This window comes from Podarcis cretensis (genome assembly GCF_951804945.1).
Source record: "Podarcis cretensis genome assembly, chromosome: 3".
Classification (NCBI taxonomy): domain Eukaryota; kingdom Metazoa; phylum Chordata; class Lepidosauria; order Squamata; family Lacertidae; genus Podarcis; species Podarcis cretensis.
Window position 1 is genome coordinate 25,781,162 of NC_137172.1, and position 18,858 is coordinate 25,800,019.

The 18,858-nt window shown below is 44.6% G+C and overlaps 1 protein-coding gene and 1 long non-coding RNA gene across 4 annotated transcripts in view; one reads left to right on the top strand and one right to left on the bottom strand.

Annotated features, from left to right (window-relative positions):
• The window catches only part of LOC307212094, a 317,636-nt gene that overhangs the window by 175,516 nt on the left and 123,262 nt on the right, over window positions 1-18,858 (bottom strand). The gene's annotated exons all lie outside the window — the stretch shown is intronic.
• Window positions 1-18,858, top strand: part of HHAT (hedgehog acyltransferase) — a 187,175-nt gene that overhangs the window by 45,475 nt on the left and 122,842 nt on the right. For all 3 annotated transcript variants that reach the window (XM_079968801.1, XM_079968803.1, XM_079968802.1), the window contains exon 8: window positions 4,990-5,140. In XM_079968801.1, coding sequence (XP_079824927.1) covers window positions 4,990-5,140 — 151 coding nt within the window. The remainder of the gene's footprint in view (window positions 1-4,989; window positions 5,141-18,858) is intronic.

Sequence of the window (18,858 nt, forward strand, 5' to 3'; positions counted from 1 at the left end):
GATATCTGAGGATGCAGTCTTTCGCTATACAAACGCTTCCCATCCATTTAGCTCCCCTGAGGAGGCCCTGCTTTCAGATACCATCTATCAATTGTGTGAAATCAGTCAGTGAAATTCCTTCCCCAGCAAACCTGCCTGAGCTTGACAGTTACCGGCCTCTGCAAGGAACTGGAAACACTACTCTATTTAGGTCTCCATCCTCTGCACCTGGGATAAGCTTTGCTGAACACAGTGGAGCTTCTCTGCAAGTTTACTCGTTTGATTGTATTAAAGTGCGGTGCTTCGTGATTATTTTGCTCTTTAGGCTTTCATTTCTTTTCATAATTGTTCAATTGCATCTTTCAAAAGTGACATTAGCCGTCTTGGCTTTCCTGCAAAAAGGGGGGAAACGCTCTTTCAAATGAACAAATAAAAAGATACCTTGTGGTGAGAGGGATTGAATTTGTCCAGGGAAGGGAAATACGGCAAAGTTTTGTTCGCAGTAAACATCTGCCCCGTATCTTTTCCTGAACATATCAGTACTGTTTTAGGGGCAGAAGCAGCTGTTTTCAGCTGGCAGTTTTGCAGGGCTAGCCTAGCTACATCAAAAAGGATATGGTTTCCAGACACCCCGTTATATTGGAAACGAAGCAGCTTGTTAAGCCCTGGCTCATAATCTTTTACTTGCTTCTGCCGATCGATTGAAGCAACGCATAGAATATTCCCTTTTGAGAGGAGCATCTCTGGTACTAACACAAAGATGACTCAAGCAGGTGTGCCAACAGCCACTTGCTAAATAAGGATGGTTGGAATTGTAAGTAAATTATTTAAGGGCCAACGCTCTTGTTTTTAACAGTGCTTGTTATGGTGGCGGCTGCTGCTGCATGTATTGCAGGAGAACTCTCTGGAGAGAAAACATTAACATGGAAAACTTCAGAATAGTTATCTATACACACCTACACATAAGGAGATGTATGTTTTCCAAGGGAGTTTGGTTATTGGCCTTGGTGCTAAATGCAGAACTGGCCCAAGGCGGTTTGGTGCTTGAGGCAGAAAATCCAAAGGGATGACCTCAAAGTAAAAAAATAGGATCATTTGGTAAATAATTAACGATTAACTATTTCATGCCACAGATTTCCTGCCCAAGGTCATGAGCTCACTTTGCCTAAGTCTAGGACCAGCCCTGGATAAACTAGAATTGTGGTTTGAATTTTTTTAGTGACCTTTTCATGCCCAGAAAGTGAATGATGGGAAACAGCACAATAACTTTCGTTTTTATCAGTGTGTGATATTTACTGAAGTAAATTATTTACTGCTACTGAAAGCAAATGAGCATAATGGTCACAAATCCAATACATTCAGGATTTGCACTGTCCATAAGAAATCCAGTTGCAGCAGACTTAACTTAAACGTATAATAAGTCTAAACCTTAACACTAAGCATACAGTGGTACCTCGGGTTACATACGCTTCAGGTTACATACGCTTCAGGTTACAGACTCTGCTAACCCAGAAATAGTACCTCAGGTTAAGAACTTTGCTTCAGGATGAGAACAGAAATTGTGCTCTGGCAGCGCGGCGGCAGCAGGAGGCCCCATTAGCTAAAGTGGTGCTTCAGGTTAAAAACAGTTTGAGGTTAAGAACGTACCTCCGGAACGAATTAAGTACTTAACCTGAGGTACCACTGTACTATGTATAGAACACCACACCAGAAGGAAAAGAGATAGAAGGAGAAAGTGAAACCCAGGCTCCTTCTGGCCCTACATTTATAGTCATCATGACCTCGACAGAAGAGAGAACAGAAGCAGTTTAAACCAACTGTACTCAGCTTCTCTGAAGGAATAACCCAAACATTGTGAACCTTCTGCTTTCACACAGAGAAGCTTCCAGAACCCTCCTGAATTAATTAGAATAGGAAAGATCTCTGTATATCAGATCAATACTTTCTGCACTAAGAAATGCAAACTGACAGCATCACCCTCTAGCGAGTGAGATGTGCGGAGGGAAGGGTAAGCAGTTGTTTGGTGCTCCACAGCTCCAGATGTGGGAGAAAGGCTAGGGGGTTCTTTGATAGCAGAGTGGAAAAAACACCCCAAGACCCTTAGCCATGCTGCCCTTTCCTATTCCAGAGCATGAGGTGGGTGAGGGAGAAGGATTGGCTATCACTACTTGGGTGCACTCTGCATCTTTGGGAAGGAGCATCCAACTGTGCGTCTTCCTTCTGGCCCCTCCCTCAGGAGACAGCGGTGGTGGGTTGGTGACTAGACTATTTGGCTTAGCCACCACCATTGCTGAAAAAGCAAGCCTGCAATTCCTGTCTCCTGTAGTGAGTGGTGTTGCCCAGCAACCACTACAGCAATCTTTTGTGTGAGGCAAAGCGGGCAGAGTTAAGAGTCACAATTTCCCCTCTTCTTTTTGGTGGCCTTCATGGGTGCCAACGTGCGTGCAGAAGCCTCATTTGTGAAGAACGTAGGGATGTGGGAAGCTGGCGTATGCAAAGTCAGACCGTAGGCACATCAAACTTAGTACTGTCAACGCTGGCTGGCAGTGACTCTCCAGTGTCTCAGACTGGGGACATTCCCACCCCCTACTGGAGAATCTGGAATCATTTCCATGCTAAGCAGGTACCACTAGGTATGTGTATGCTCAGGATTGCATGCTAAAATATTTCTAACTGTGTGATACTTTTCAAAACCAACCATAATATTTATATAGTGCCTTTGAAATGTGCAAAGTGTGTTTCTCCCTCTCTGTCCCAAACCCACCACATTATCCAATTCATTGAAAATACAGTGGTACCTCGGGTTAAGTACCTAATTTGTTCCGGAGGTCTGTTCTTAACCTGAAACTGTTCTTGACCTGAAGCACCACTTTAGCTAATGGGGCCTCCCGCTACCGCTGCGCCGCCGGAGCACGATTTCTGTTTCATCCTGAAGCAAAGTTCTTAACCTGAGGTACTATTTCTGGGTTAGTGGAGTCTGTAACCTGAAGCGTATGTAACCCGAAGCGTATGTAACCCGAGGTACCACTGTACTATGATACCCCCTTTAAACAGTCACAAGGGATCCTGGGAGCTGTAGTTTGCCAGAAGACCCCCACCTCCATTTCCCTCACAGAGGTACAGTCCCCAAAGTTCCCTGGGACTAGTTTTTAAACTGCTCTTGGAATTGTAGGAATTCACAGAAAAGCAAATGTTCAGAACTGAACGTTGGGAAGACTGTCTTTAGGAGCTCAGAAATTTCCACAAAATGAAAACCAGTTGGCAGGCTGTTACCTTGGTTCTTTTTTTCTAGGGTGGTGGGGTGTGGGCAGCTTAAAGCACATTTTTTGGAACACATGCTATAAAAGACCAAGAGAATTCTGGACGGACAAGTAGAGCAATGTCTGTAATAACACTGAACACACCAGCTATTGACTTTATATTTAGGGCACATGAAGATTTATAGCCCTTTGAGGGTAAATATTTATCTCCCAGATCAATAGGTCTTGATTTCCGCTGAGCTGAAAATCAATATTTGCTTATTATACCAATCCAAACCTGGAGGTCCCAGCTGAGATTCTGGAAGGAAGTGTGACATTTCTGATGTTTTCTTACACCTGCTGTGGTTCATAAACTAGAATGAGTGAAGGAAGAGGTTTTAACATATTGATGCTCTATGTGTATATATGAGATGCACCTGAGAGTTCAGGTGCATGTTTTACTCCTTGAAGAACACGACTTGAAAAGGGAACATTGCTTTACGTTAAGCAGACTCCAGTTGTTGCAATCAATCTTTCTATGTGGGAATGTGTCAGGGATCCTGTCCTGGGTGGCTTACTGCAGGTCCAGAGATGACTGCCAGTTATGCTAATGAAGAAATTTTGCTTTCCAACTGATTCTTGATAAAATCATCTTAAGATCCATGGTTAGCACTGTGGCCACTGGGGACTCAGCTGTACAGCTGCAAATAAAATGTTTTAAGTGTGTTGTAAAGTGCGTTATACAAATGTGACACTAGATGGCGATGGTGAGCTATGGCAAATTCAATATATATTTTTTTAAAAAGCATTTTCACAACCTTTTTTATTTGTGTGTAGAGTACACCCAGGTTGAGCTTGTGATCAGAATCACTGAAACAGTTTGTTCTCTTCCACACTTATCTTTTCCTGAAACAGTCCTTCAAAAGATCAGGGAGTGGTTTAGCTGCGGAATCATGGAGGGCCGGAACATCCATCCAGAAAATGATGGAATCCTTAAGACAGAGTTCTGAAAACATTGGATTGTATCCAACGAAGTTTGTCCTATTTGCACAAGAACTTCTGCTTGTACAATGGAACTCCCTGGCCCCTTTCTCTCACGCCTGTCCCATTTGATCTGGAAGGTATCTATTTGGGAGGAATAGGGTTGAGGAGAGGGAAGGCAAGTTCTGTTGTGCAAGCAGACTTCCTTGCTTGAATGGGATAACTTCATTGCATACAACTGCACACAAGATGATCAAAAGTCTGGAAACTGAGCCTTATGAGGAACAGTTGAAGGAGCTGGGTATGTTTCGCTTGCTAAAGTGGAGAATCAGAGGAGATATGACAGCCATCTTCAAATATCTACAAGGCTGCCACACAGAAGATGGAGCAAGCTTGTTTTCTCCTGCTCTGGAGGGTAGGACTCGAACCAGTGGCTTCAAGCCACAAGAAAGGAGTGCCAAAGGAAAAGGTTTGCTTCAACCTGTTTAATAGGCACAGTTGGTGTACATGTTCCATGCATCAGAATCATAGAATTGTAGAGTTGTAAGAGATTCCGAGGGTCAATTAGGCCAACCCCTTGGAATGTGGAAATATGCAGGTGGCCCATATGGGTATTGAACCTGCGGCCTTGGTGTTATCAGCAGCACACATGCACATCTACAGTTGATTGAGGCAGAAAGAAATAATAGACACTGTACACTTTAATGATGTATATTTGGACTATATGACCTTATTTACGGGGAGAGGGAAGGACGATGAATATTAAAATAATACCTTGCATTCTTCTCAGGTGGGCTGGCGTTGGCTCAGGTCCTCTTTTTTTATGTGAAATACCTTGTCCTTTTCGGTGTTCCTGCACTTGTTATCCAAATGGATGGGCTGAAGTCTCCCGACTTGCCACGCTGTGTGAGCACCATGTACAGTTTTTCTGGAATGTGGAGGTAAGTTTTGCTTTTTATTGCAAAGGTTTATTGTAGATTGAATCTTCGCGAAATGGCCGCCTGGCATGTATGGGCTGTGTGGCCTTCCGCTTGTGTGCCATATGACACATTGCACCTACGAGAGAACTTGCAAATTGATAAGCAGCATTGCGTTTCCATTCCTAACTGCTTCTCTTTCTAATCTTTTGAAAAACGCCCTTCCGTCTAATAATTACTTTTCTCCTGCCACAGAGGTGAGGAGAAGGCTGCCTTTGGGATGTTCATCATCTTAATGATTAGAATTGGACCTAAACCGCTTAGCTCCACTGATCGGATAATTATTTTCTCCCCACATCTTTTTGAAATACGATTCATTTTTCATTATTGTCCCCCCTGAAAAAGACACTTTGTGTGGAAAATTCATGCAGGGAAGGGTAAGTAATATTTGATTAGGTGGCCCTGCAGCAAAAGTGTTGAGGATGATCATTTTCACTGTGCTTTTTGGAAGGTAATGGGTTTGCTTCAGAAAAAAAGGAACTTTTAGAGATGCCTCAAAATTTTGCTGATTTCCATAGGCCTTTATCTGGTTTTGCACCTCCAGTTGGGTTTTTATTAGAAATCTAATGGTCCTTGGCAGCTTTTGAAGCAAGGTTTACCTGAAAGGGGTGGGATTACAATCTCTGTAGATCAGAAATGCAGCGTAGGTTCTTATTCTTATTCTTAATTAGTTATTAAATTTGTATATGAATCTGTGTTATGTGTGTGTGGTGATAGGAGCTGTTATTTCTGCAAAGGATTTTGTTTCGGCCGTTGATCAAACCCAACTCTTTCAGGCTGTTTTCACCCTCCATGGGTGAAAATATTTCATAGCAGGAATAAAAGTCTCTGTCTCTCTCTGTGTGTTTGTGTGTATTTTGACTGAGAAAAATGTGTGGTGAAACAGTTAAGTAACATTTCTGCTCTTGCTTGCAATCTCTCAAACCAGATTATTATTATTTTTAAAAATAAAAATAATTGAAAGTCTCTCTCTCACACACACCTTGCATATAAAGTCTAATTTGGCCTTAAGGTATTCATCTTGAAAATTGTTTTTAACTGTGCTTAGTACAATTCTAGCTATGGAAATTTGGGAATTATGACTTCTATTTCAGTAAATCCCCTTAGAAAGCAAACTGCCTGTGCTTCTCCAATAAACAGGTTATAGTTATTATGTCTTAAGGTGCATTAGTCAGTCTCCTTCCATGAGACTCTATGCACCCCTCCTTGTAATAGAGAAACAACGTTCTCTGTTTCTTAGTGTTTAAATAGCAATAACCTCAAACAATGCGGTGTTGTCTCCATTGATTTTGATGAGATATTGTAGGAAAGACTAATAAAGGGTAAAAACTTTTTACCGAAGTACTTCTGTCTTTGCCTTCTGTGGTTTTAAGGAAAGAAAGTAAGTAATGAATTCTGGAAGAAAGAGAATCATTAGAGTGGCTAACAATGGACCCATTTAAATTAAATTTGCTGTTTTGAGTCTCCTCAATTGCTCTTGTTTAATTATTCCAACTGAAAGGCAATTTTTGACAACCTTCCTACTGATGACTCCATCTCTTGCCAATCTTCAATCTTTGAACTGGTTGAATTTTGCAACCACCTCCATATGTACACCACAGTTGCATTCTGAGCTGTTCTGTGGGCAATTCTTTGGTTTTGAAGAAACTTTCAGGTGTTGCCATGTTGGTGTGAAGGGGATGAAATGTCTGAACAAGCATCTTGAAATTATGTATGTTCTAGCATAAATGTTGAGGTAGCTAGTTCAAATGTTAACCCTAAACCACAGGAGTGCCCAGAAAAAAATAATCACAGGAAGGAACAATACGTTTAAAGCAGTGTCGTACCACTTTAATCAGTCATGGCTCCCCACAGAGAATCTCAGGAACTGTAGTTTAAGTGTGTTGAGAAGACCTCTCGTTTCCTCACAGAGTTGCAAGTCCCAGAGTTACTTGGGAAGAGAGATTGACTGTTGGACCACCAAAGGGTGGGTTTAAAAGGGATTGTTCAAAGGCTATTAGTGGCTACCACCCATGATGGGTATGTTCTGCCTCCATAGTTGGAGGCTCCATAGTTGGAGCCAGTGTGGTATAGTGGTTATGAGTGGTAGACTCGTAATCTGGTGAACAGGGTTCGCGTCCCCGCTCCTCCACATGCAGCTGCTGGGTGACCTTGGGATAGTCACACTTCTCTGAAGTCTCTCAGCCCCACTCACCTCACAGAGTGTTTGTTGTGGGGGAGGAAGGGAAAGGAGAATGTTAGCCGCTTTGAGACTCCTTCGGGTAGTGATAAAGCGGGATATCAAATCCAAACTTTTCTTCTCTTCTTCTAAAAGCCACAGGAAGGGAGAGTAGGTTTGTCCTCAGGTGCTTGTGGGATTCTCACAGACATCTGGTTGGCCACTGTGAGAACAGGATAGTGGTCTAGATTGGCCATTGTCCTGATCCAGCAGCCTCTTCTGTCCTTATTTTTCATTCAGCAGACATATTTTTTATTGCTGTTTTGTCCTGTTACGCATAGCAAGCAACGCCTGTCCAAAAAAATTAAATGTGATCTTTTCGCAGATGGGATTTTGTGTGTATGTGTGTGTGTGTTTTTGAAAATCAGTTCATGCCGAACGGAGTTATGAAGAGTTACGCAAGGAGCAACATCTCCCATGGCTACCGGTGAATTATGGGTCAATTTCAATTATCTAAGAAAACCTACCCAGCTTGCCCTCTGCTTCTCTTGAATTATGACTCCTTCATGCCCTTACGGTTAAAATAATGGATCACGGCTACCCACGGGGTAGAGAGATATTTTATTTGTCCGCTGCCTTTTATAGGAATTTGGTCATCAGTGATGGAAGGCAGAAACAGAGATTTCACAATGAGAGCGTAGTCTGGGCTATTGCAGGTGCAGGTTGCTCAATGGAACTTACTTCAATTTGAAATGGAACTTACTTCAATATCAGAAAGCTTTGGAGGTGGCAAGGGATTGCACTGCTCTGGGCTTCAAACTGGAAGGCCACAAACAGAGGACAATAGTTCTGTTTGGGCATTCAGCCTGATTGGGGGTGGGATGCTAAACATGCATGAAGGCCAGGCATGCATCCATACATCCATGTACCCATGCATCCATGCACACACACACACACCAGCTCCACCAGCTCCTGTACTGTACATTGGACAACCCACCTGCTTCTGTTACCTGTGTGTGTCTGTTGCAAAGACCCTGAAGGGAATTTCTAGGGGGGGAAAGAGAAACTGACAGAAAACAAAATTGACAAATTCACCCATCTTTAGCTGTAAATCAGGGGGAAAGAAGCACAGCAGGAGAAGTGCTATTTGACACTTTTGCCTCTGGGCACTTTCCGAGTCAAATTCTCTTTCCTCAAGCATCCTTTTCCGCTTATGGGGGAAATGATATATGAGAGCCTTGTATTTTTTCCTGTGGTTTTCCCCATGGGAGAGAAAGCAACTCAGAGGTGGGGGGGGGACAGAGGGAAATAAATAAGCCTCCTCCCTCCACCCACCCTTCCTCTTTTCTGGCTTTTAGTCTGCTTGGGCGGATTTCTAGAAACACCATGAACAAATCACTAATATGGAGTTCCTTGTAGTCTGAGCCTGAGTTGACCTAATGAGTCTTGTTCCTCCCACCCCAAAATACACGCAACCTTTTACTTGCAGAAAATAATTTTTTATTCTGTTCTGAAGTGCTCACAAGTGTATTAGAACATCAAAGTTGTTAATCCTATATAGCGTGAAAACTGGCATTGTTGAAGTTTTCGAAATCCCTAAAGACAGCTCCCTCCAGGCTCGTGGCGATTAAGAGATTATCCAGCTAGAGGCAGAAGTGTTTAATAAATTGGAAGGCGTTTGCATTGCTGTTTTGGCTCTGAGTAGCTTCACATTTCGCTACTCAACTGCAATCAGTTTGGACAGGGTTCCTCTTCACGGGAGTGCAGAGCATGTTGGGACTGCAATTCTAGCAGGTATGTGGGGACCTTTGTCACGGATTCTGAATACAAACAAAAGGGGAACTGATGGAAGGTGGTAGTTGTGGTGGTGCTGAAGCAGGTAGAGTATATCTAGTGCAGTGGTCTGAGAGCCATATTCCCCTCTGGGCAATCTTCCAAGGGCCACATGGCAGTGGTGGACAGAACCAGTGGTAAAAGTCTGTACAGTAGTCTAGTTTCTCCTCTCCCTCTCTCTGTCAGACACATCTTGACAGGCGATTTCAGTGTTAAACTCAACCTAGGCAAAAGCATTTATTTATTTATTGAACTTATTAGTTGTAGGTCTTTATGTGACTTACACCGAGGAACATATCCATAATTACATTATAGAATAGAATAGGAAAGTAGTAGAAATGTTAACATAGCATACTCTCTCTCTCTCTCTCTCTCTGTGTGTGTGTGTGTGTGTGTGCATGTGTTTTTGTGTGTGTAAAACCGTACCCTGCCAACAGCAATAACAATATTGGCAGCACAGTAACAATAAACAACCCCTATACCCTCACCCTCTAACCAGTGGAGAAAAATAAGAACTTGAGCACCAACACATACCCCTCCCTAGCTCAGAAATCCTTAACCCAGAAAAGTCAGCCACATCAACCCAGTTTTTGTTTGTAGCTTCCTCTGTAGTGGTTCCCTTGCTGGAGGTCAATAACAACATGGTAATATATCAGTAAACATTTATTTTGCATGTGCAAAGTGGCAACCCCAATGCGGAAGTCACTACAAAAGATACAAAGGCAATGCAAGCATAGATACAGCAGTGTAAACTTTATCAAACTCACCCCTTTGTCACACAGCCGTAAAGCCTCGTTTCAGCCACTAACCAATTAGCTGTTTACACTTTTTCACATGCACAGTCAATCCCCTGTGTTGTTACCTTATTTTAAGGCATCAGCTATGCACAGAGTGGTTAATCTGCAGCTCTCCTTGAAGACCCTACAGCGTGACTCATTGCCTTCTCCTTCTCCTGATGTTCTCTTATCAGTAACATAGCTTGCTCGCTTCCTTTCAATCATATCAAACATGGCATTGTTTTCTTCCCACCTAGCAGTTTCTAGGACACGGGTGGCACTGTGGTCTAAACTACTGAGCCTTGGGCTTGTCGATCAGAAGGTCGGCGGTTCGAATCCCTGTGACGGGGTGAGCTCCCGTTGTTCAGTCCCAGCTCCTGCCAACCTAGCAGTTAGAAAGCTCGTCAAAGTGCAAGTAGGTAAATAGGTACCACTCCGGCGGGAAGGTAAACGGCATCTCCATGTGCTGCTCTGGTTTCGCCAGAAGCGGCTTAGTCTTGCTGGCCACATGACCCGGAAAAACTGTCAGCAGAGAAACGTTGGCTCCCTCGGCCAGTAAAGCGAGATGAGCGTCGCAACCCCAGAGTCGTTCACAACTGGACTTAACTGCCAGGGGTCCTTTACCTTTAACTTTAGCAGTTTCTCTTCAAGGCAACTTAATGAAACAATTTAACTCTTTCCTTCTCTTCACCCTCTCATCCAAGAAGTCCAGCATCAAGGCCAGCTGTGATGTAAGTCAGATGATCTGAGAACTCTTCTGTCTTTCAAATATAGCAGCAGGAAATACAAAGCAAGAAGAGATGGCAAAAAATTTACCTGTTCCAGCTGCTGCTTCACTTAGGCGGTGCAAAGCAGGGACATTAATAGAATCAGTGGTTCCCCCCCCCCAAGGGCTACTCCAGGGTACGCAGTACCAACAGCACCTCTTTTTTGTTGTTGTTAAAAAGTGTGGCACTTACTGTGACAACTTAATGGTGAGTATTGGCACCAATTTTTCTAGAAAAAAAGCACTGCACAGTATCATAGAATTGTAGAGTTGGAAAGGACCACAAGGACCATCTCGTCCAACCCTCTGCAATGCCGGAATCTTTTGTCCAATGAGTGTCACAAGCCCATGGCCCTAAGATTAAGTCTTATGCACAACTGACTGAACTATGATTTAGGTAGCAACATTGAATGTGTATTTCCAAAAAACAGATAGAAGTGGAATCTAGGCACATATTTAAAAAACGATGTGAAAATGTTTTTTTTTTCTTTCTAAAAAAGGGGTTTTGAAAAATATATTGAATTTGCCATAAGCTCACCATCACCATCTAGTGTCACGTTTGTATAATGTGCTTAAATCACACTTAAAACATTACATAGCTGTATAGCTCAGTGCAGACAGGCCTCAGCACCCCCATACCATGGCGAATGATCCCACCGCCCCATAGTAAAGGAATAATTGCTAATCCTGTGGAAAGTGGCAGAGGATTTTGTTTTGCTGCATCAGCGCTGGGGCTGTGTTGCTGTAGACCTATTTTAAGAATGCTTTGCAAAAGGTGGAAAAGAAGCACCTTAACCCTTTTAACGTTCTGCTAATGTGAGGGTTGCAGTGCCTGGCACGATTTGCTTTGCACAGCACACCTAATTCTGGCTTGCATCCCATCTGCAGCCCTCTTCGTATCCTGATAGCTAAGCAAACAGCCATTTCTTTACACCCCCCCCCCGGGAGTTATTCAGCAGCTGAAGCTTGAAAGGAAAGGAAGGGCAAAGACAAGCTGACACTTCCTTCTCCCTTCCTCTGTGTGCCGGTTTCAGACAAGCACCACTCTGACGTTTCCTGTCTTCCGATTTTCTGTGTGGTGGGAATATTCCACCCCCCACCCCTCGCACTGTCTTTAAATTAAAGGAAGGAATCCAAGCAGCTGAATCAAGTAAATATTTCAAACTAATTGAGGGCATTAGAATCCTGCTGACTCCTCCCCATAGGAGCAGGCTTTTCATTAAAGCCAGTTTTAATGTTGCAAAGCTCTTCCAAACCTAGCTGTTCCACATCCCGTTCCTCTTCAAAGAGTGGATGGTCCCTGAAGGTTCCTTTTGTCAAGCAGGCCTGGGTTTGAAAGAGACACCCATGGTGCTGAGACATTCTAGTTTCAGGGGCTCAGTCCATCAGTGAGTAAGTGGCTGCTTTTGAAATCCAAACTTAAAAGCCTAGATGGTCCCTACTTGGGGGAACTGAATGAACTATCAGTTTAAACAGCCTCGGAAATGACATGCATATTCTTGCAACCCTACATAAAACATCTATCAGTCCTCGCTAAGCAGATTCTCTCACATGTTTTGGCTTTGCCGCCTAGTTCTGATGGTACATCTGCATCTCATGGGCCTATCCTTATGGTCCAAATCCAGTCTCCCAAACTCCTTATACAGTGGTATCTCTGGGTAAGTACTTAATTCTTTCCGGAGGTCTGTTCTTAACCTGAAAGTGTTCTTAACCTGAAGCACCACTTTAGCTAATGGGGCCTCCTGCTGCCGCCGTGCCGCCGGAGCACGATTTCTGTTCTCATCCTGAATCAAAGTTCTTAACCTGAAGCACTATTTCTGGGTGAGCGGAGTCTGTAACCTGAAGCGTCTGTAACCTGAAGCATATGTAACCTGAGGTACCACTGTATGTACAATAGTCATGTTTCCTCTGTTTGAAGGGCTGTCTGGTCCAAGTTCTGTTTGTTATTAGCATCCCTCTGTCTCGAGAGACAATAGAGTGCACCTCCAGGGACGAAGTCAAACCACAGCATTAGCAGCTGAAGTGACCTCTCCGTTGCCCAGACGACAAGAGTCTCATTCTTGGCCTCACTGGTGTGGTCCAAAGGAAAACAGGGCAATACGTTTAACACCAGCTTGGTTGCAGGAGTTGCAACACTCCACCGCCTTAGGGACTCCACTCCAGATTTGTGTAGGGCTTTGTGCTGGGCCCGGGGGTTAACCCAAGACACACGGCCCAGGTCCGGTCCCGAATCCAAGGATTCCACGAGGAGTCAGTCCAACAGGGCCAAGGCAGGAAACTGGGCTAGGTCGGGCACAAGGTCTCAGGCAGGCCCCAGCAAGCAGCAATGTTGCTCCCGCAACCTGGGGCGGCATCCGGCAGCCTTTTATCTCTGACGGGATAATGGCCGGTCCTGATCCCCCAGTGACTCACCTCCCTGTCTCGCCCGAAGGCGAGCACTCCTCCTGCAAGTACTCAGGTCTCTCCTTCTCTCAGACCTGAGTCTCTGCAGCTTGGGAGATGTTGGTAGGTTACTAGACCCAGAGGCTGTCTCAGCCTCTCCTGACCCAACTGAAAGTGGAGCAGCTGTACGTGGTTGCCCAGCAGAGGGCAACGAGGTAATCCCTGCATCTGGAGCCAGGGCAGGCTCAGGCCCCTGACTCGGCCCGGCTGGTGCTTGTTGCAGGGGAACCTGTGCAGACTGGGGCTCTTCAGAATCAGGCTCATGACTTGGTTCAGCTGCCGCCTGAGGCAGAGGATCCAGTGCGGACTGAGATTCCTCCGGCTCTGAGTCCGAGCCCAAGTCCCAGGCCATCACAGGCTTACTCCTTAGTCTTTTCTTGTCCCAACAATATCCCGCAAGGCAGCTGATGTTTTGGATCAGAGTTTTCCTTCTTCCCAGGTTGACAAGCCCCCTCTGCTCCTCACTTCCCTCTACAGCACATGCAGAAACCTCCTCCTTGACCGTTAGACCCACTTCTGGTCTTGTCCACTCAATGTGCTGGAGCCTTTCTTCACATGCAGGGGAAGTCCCTAAGTCTGGGTCCCTTCTCACTCCGCCATTCTGTGATTCAGTATTTTCTAAGTTCAGTTCAATGATAAAAGTATCAGAAGAAGGGGAAAGATGGGCCTTTGCTCATCAACAGTAAGTGGACTGAGTGACTACCTGATCATGGTATGGGATCTAGTGATGGAAGGTAGGTAAAGGTAAGGCAAAGGACCCTCCAGCTTCTGCCAACCTAGCAGTTTGAAAGCATACCAGTGCAAGTAGATAAATAGATGGAAGGGCTGTAGCTCAGTGGTAGCGTATCTGCATTGCATGCAGAATGTCCCATGTTGAGACTTTGGCTTCTCTAGGTAGGGCTGTGTATGTAACCCCACAGAACAACTGTTGGTCAGTATATTCAGCACTGAAATACGTGAACCAAAGGTCTGACTGTGAACTAAGGCAAACTTCCTTGGAAATCCACTGATAAGAGTTTATAAAATTATGATAAGAGTTTATAAAATTATGCATGGCATGTCAAAAATGGTTAGAGAAAAGCTTTTATCGTGTCTCTCATAACACTAGAACTTGGGGACGTCCAGTGCAGCTGAAAGTTGGGAGATTCGGGACCGAGAAAAGAAAGTACAGTTGTATCTTGAATCCCGAATGCCTTGCAAGTCGAATGTTTTGGCTCCCGAATGCCGCAAACCCGGAAGTGAGTTTTCCTGTTTGTGAATGTTCTTTGGAATCTGAAAGTCTGCTGCAACATCTGTGGGTTCTGATTGGCTGCAGGAGCTTCCTGCAGCCAATCAGAAGCCACACTTTGGTTTCCAAATGTTTTGGAAGTCGAACGGCTTTCTGGAACAGATTCTGTTCGACTTCCAAGGTACCACTGTACTTTTGAATGTAGTGCATAACTATGGCACTTGCTCCCACAGGAGGCAGTGGTGGCCACCAACTTGGATGGTTGTACAAGAGGATTAGACAAATTCATGAAGGAGAAGGCTGTTGAGAGCTACTAGCCATGACGGCTTTGAGGCAGCAAGGCTTCTGAATACCAGTTTCGGGAAATCACAGCAGGAGAGAAGGCTCTTATGTGCAAATCTTGCTTGCTGGTTTCCCCACAGGCATTTATTAGAGGTTAGGGACACATTTCAGCCACTCAAAAGCACACAGGGGGTGAAGCAGGACCACTTAGTGGGCACAACCTGGGAAAAGGGGTGTGACCTGGGCAGAGTTTCAAGGACCAGGTAGTGAGGCCTAGAGAACCGAATCTGACCCCCATACCTGATGTTCCTCATCCATTCTGTACCCTTTTACTCCACTTTCCCCTGCCAACTGAAGTTCAACTGGTGGCCATGCCAAACGGGGAGTTGCAGAGTTGCGGCATCAGTCTCCTGGGATGCCCTACTGATAGAAGAAGAAGTTGCTTTCTGGCTGCTCCTAAAAATACGGCATTTTAATGTCAGCTTCTGCTGGTGGCTAATAGCTTGCGCTGTTGCCTGCTGTGCTAATGGCTTCGAGCTCTTCTTATTTATCTGAGGTGCATATGTGTGGATAACTGGTGCATTGTTGTTGTTTTTTGTTACCACTTTTGTGTTTTGTTTGTTACCGCTTTTCTTGTACGGTGTCTGGGATTATGCTTAACTTTTTAAAAATATTGTTGGCCAACACTGCTCACTGATTGATTGACTGAGTACTGTTGGCCTCTTTGAAGTTCCAGCAGTTGAATTCCATCTGCATTAGTACTACTTGAGTGGTATTAGGAAGGACTGCGCCTTCCTTCCAAAACAAATAAAACCACGGCGTGAGTTTCTGGCCCCGTTGGAATGAATGGGCAAGGATCCCGCAGACTTCACTTATGCCAGAATTTCATGGCTAGTCTGTAACACTTGATTACTTACCCATTAAAGTGGCATTATGGAGACCTTGCAAGTCTCGTAATGGGAAGTGTTTGGCTGAATGAGGTGTCTCAATCTTTATTCCATTCAGGGTAGATTTTTTCTTTCTTTTACAAATAGTGCCAGTGTGTTTTACTGGTTAAAGTGTTGGAATGGGATTTGAAGGGCTTACATTAAAATCCCCAGTCAACTGTGAAGCTCACTGGGCTTTAGCCCAGTCACTGTAGCTCTCAGACTAACATATCTCACAGAATTGTTCTGAGGATAAAAAGGGCAGGGCCATATATACTACCTTGAACTGCTTGAAGGAAAAGCAGGGCATAGATTTCAGGTCACCTCACTTGGCTTATGTGGTGGTGCACAACTCTTCAATTTTAGGAATATGCCTAGCTGGAAGACTAGCGTTTTTGGTTTTTGTGTGTGTCAGTGGCATCTTCTGCAACATGGTGATGTTTTGTGTGCTACTTAGATCTATCCATCTTATTTCTCTCTGTTTCTTTTTCTAATCTTAAATTCAGATCGCCACATTTCTGCAGCAATGTGCATTTTTTAAATTTTCGTCCTTATGAAAAGTTGTTATTTAAGGGTGAATTTATCCTAAGAAACACATTTTTTAAAATATCCAGTTTGGAATAACATACACATTTCTGCAAGCAATCTACCCTGGTATAATGCATTTTTGGATGTTTTTTCATGTTCATTTTTATACAAACTTCCCTCCTAATTAATGCATTTTTGTAAACATTTTCTGAGTGGAGAACTGCATTGCAAAATTTGAATAAGGGCACATTTGACCAGGTGGAGGCTAAGGCAGTTTTGTTTCCCAGTTAACAACTTGGCCTATCATAAACATAATATAGTTTATACCTTACATTTAACGAGCTGCACAATACAGCAATAATGCTGCTAAGCCTACTTTCTAAGGGGCTGTGGTGATAAGGAATTGCATGGATGAAATGCAACTGTTGGGAAATGGCTTGAGGGCATCTGCGACACAGTTGGAGCTGACTCATCATTTCCTACGGCCATCTCATAAATGCAAACTAATCACAGTTTTGCACATGCTTTGACTTTCAGATGTGTATGTTATTGCTATTTCAGAGTAGGGTGGAGAGGGCTGTATTTTTTATTTGCTGTTTGGCAGTGTGTGTGTGTGTGTGTGTGTGTGTTTTAATCAAATGGGTTATTGCTACCAGTAGAGCGTGGACATTTTGCATGAGGGCGTTTGAGTCTCCCCCAGGTTTGGGGTTTATTTTTGTATGTGGGGATTTGTGTACGACTGTGTGCTGAATACCAATGTGGAAGTGGCACGCTAAGGAGAAACAGCAGGCTTTTGAAATAACTGCCAACAGCCCTCAAGAAGAGTGAAGTATCCTCTTGGGCAGGCTTCGCCAATCTGGTGCCCTCCAGATGTTTTGGACTGCAGCTGTGTTGTCTCAGGCTGATGGGAACTGTAGTCCAAAAAAGGGCACTAGATAATAAAATCGTAGAATCATAAAGGGACCCCCCAAGCTAAGGTTACCAGGTTTTCTTCCAAAGAATCCAGGGACACTTTTTTTTTTTGAAAAGAGAAAAAAAGTTATTTTTTAAGAATTATTTTTTTAAAAAAAATAAGAAGTAATATGTTCTCTTCTGGGTCTCCTCTGCCACGCAGGCTTCCTCTGGACCCCGGCCTGATCTCTTGGGGCGCTATCTGCCGTGGAGTAGGCCTGGGTTGGGCCTGGGCTCGGCCACATGTCCTTGCCCTCTCAGTGCTCTCTTACCTCTCCTCAGTGGCAGTGAAGGAGGTGAGGACAGGTGACCCCACCTAGGCCCGAAGTCACCCCCCCAACCAGGCCTCAAAACTGTCCAAAATTCCTTTTGTCTTCTAAAAATCCCAAACAGCTTTTCTCTGCTCTTCTCTGCTTTTCTCACAAGATGCATAGGAAAAATGTTATTCTTTTATCAGTACGAGAAGGCTTCAAAAAGCTAATGAATAGGCTCTGTCATTGCCAAGAATACTCAAGCCTGAGAAACGAATCTTATCTCATTCAGTTGCAACATCTTTGAACACTCTGAAACCCCTTGGCTTCTCACCTCCCCCTTCCTGGGAAGAGTCCCAAGACAGGAGCTTTCTGTTCATGCTCAGAGGAACTCATGGGGCAGGACTCCTGAGGGAGGAGAAAGGGGAGGGAACTGGAAGGGGAATATATACTCTGTGCAAATGACTGTCAACTCGTGCTTGTTTTGTGAACTATCACACTTGCTCCTTCTACCAGTTCATGGATGGTAGAAATAAAGTTTTTTTCTCTGAAACTATTCCTTGAGTGTCTGTTGACTCCCATTTTCCCTTTCCCGGGCGCAATATTTTTCCCACCCGAGGGCAAAGCCTCATAAGGCTACAGCGGCAGTGGCGCGGCAAGGTTGGGGCTCCCCTCTTTTTTCTCCTTCCTCTTTCTCTCCCTTCTCCTTTCCTCCTTCTCCCTGCTTTGGCTCCAGGGTTTTTACTGGCCCTGGAGCACCGCTGGGCAGTCTGCCAGGTGGCCAAGCACTCTCACTCCTGGCTCGGTTTGGGTGATGGGGGGGGGGTGTCAGTGGTTCCCCCAGTTGACGCGCTGGGCATCCCCGGTTCTCCCTCGACAGCAGCAGCGGCAGTCTCAGCAGCCTGGAGCCAGCCTGGTAGTGCATTTTGCCTTGCTGGAAGTCCCTATATGATGTATCTTGTGCTGTTGAACCAATCACGCAACATTCATACCCTACTAATAAAACTACAACACTTAAAATATAAATCCAGGGACATTAAATTAAATCCGGGGACATTCCAGGGACGGATTTTGTCCGGGGACAGATTTGTAAATCCAGGGACTGTCCCCAGGAAACGGGGACATCTGGTAACCATACCCCAAGGGCCACCCATTCAATGCAGGAATCACAGGTAAAGAATCCCTGATGGATAGTTTTAAATCACTGCTGGAAGGCCCTGCTCCCTAATCCGAAGAGTTTCACCCAGAGGATGGCCTCTTTGAAAACGAAAAGACGCAGCCCAGTGTTTGAGATTTGGAGAGGGGGAAGCAAAGCTGAGGCCTTCCTCCCAGTAGAAGGCCCAGAGCTCAGTTGGATTTCAAGCTGTGTGGGCCAAAACAGGTCACCTGTTGTCACTGTGACATCAGGTGATTGCCCCGATCATCTGTCAAACTTGACCCACAGCATATAGGGGAGATAAAAACCCCTCCAACTGGCAGGATCCTATTGTAGGGCCTTCCACATCTGTAGGGTACAAAAATAGGGTTTTTTCAGCTTCCTC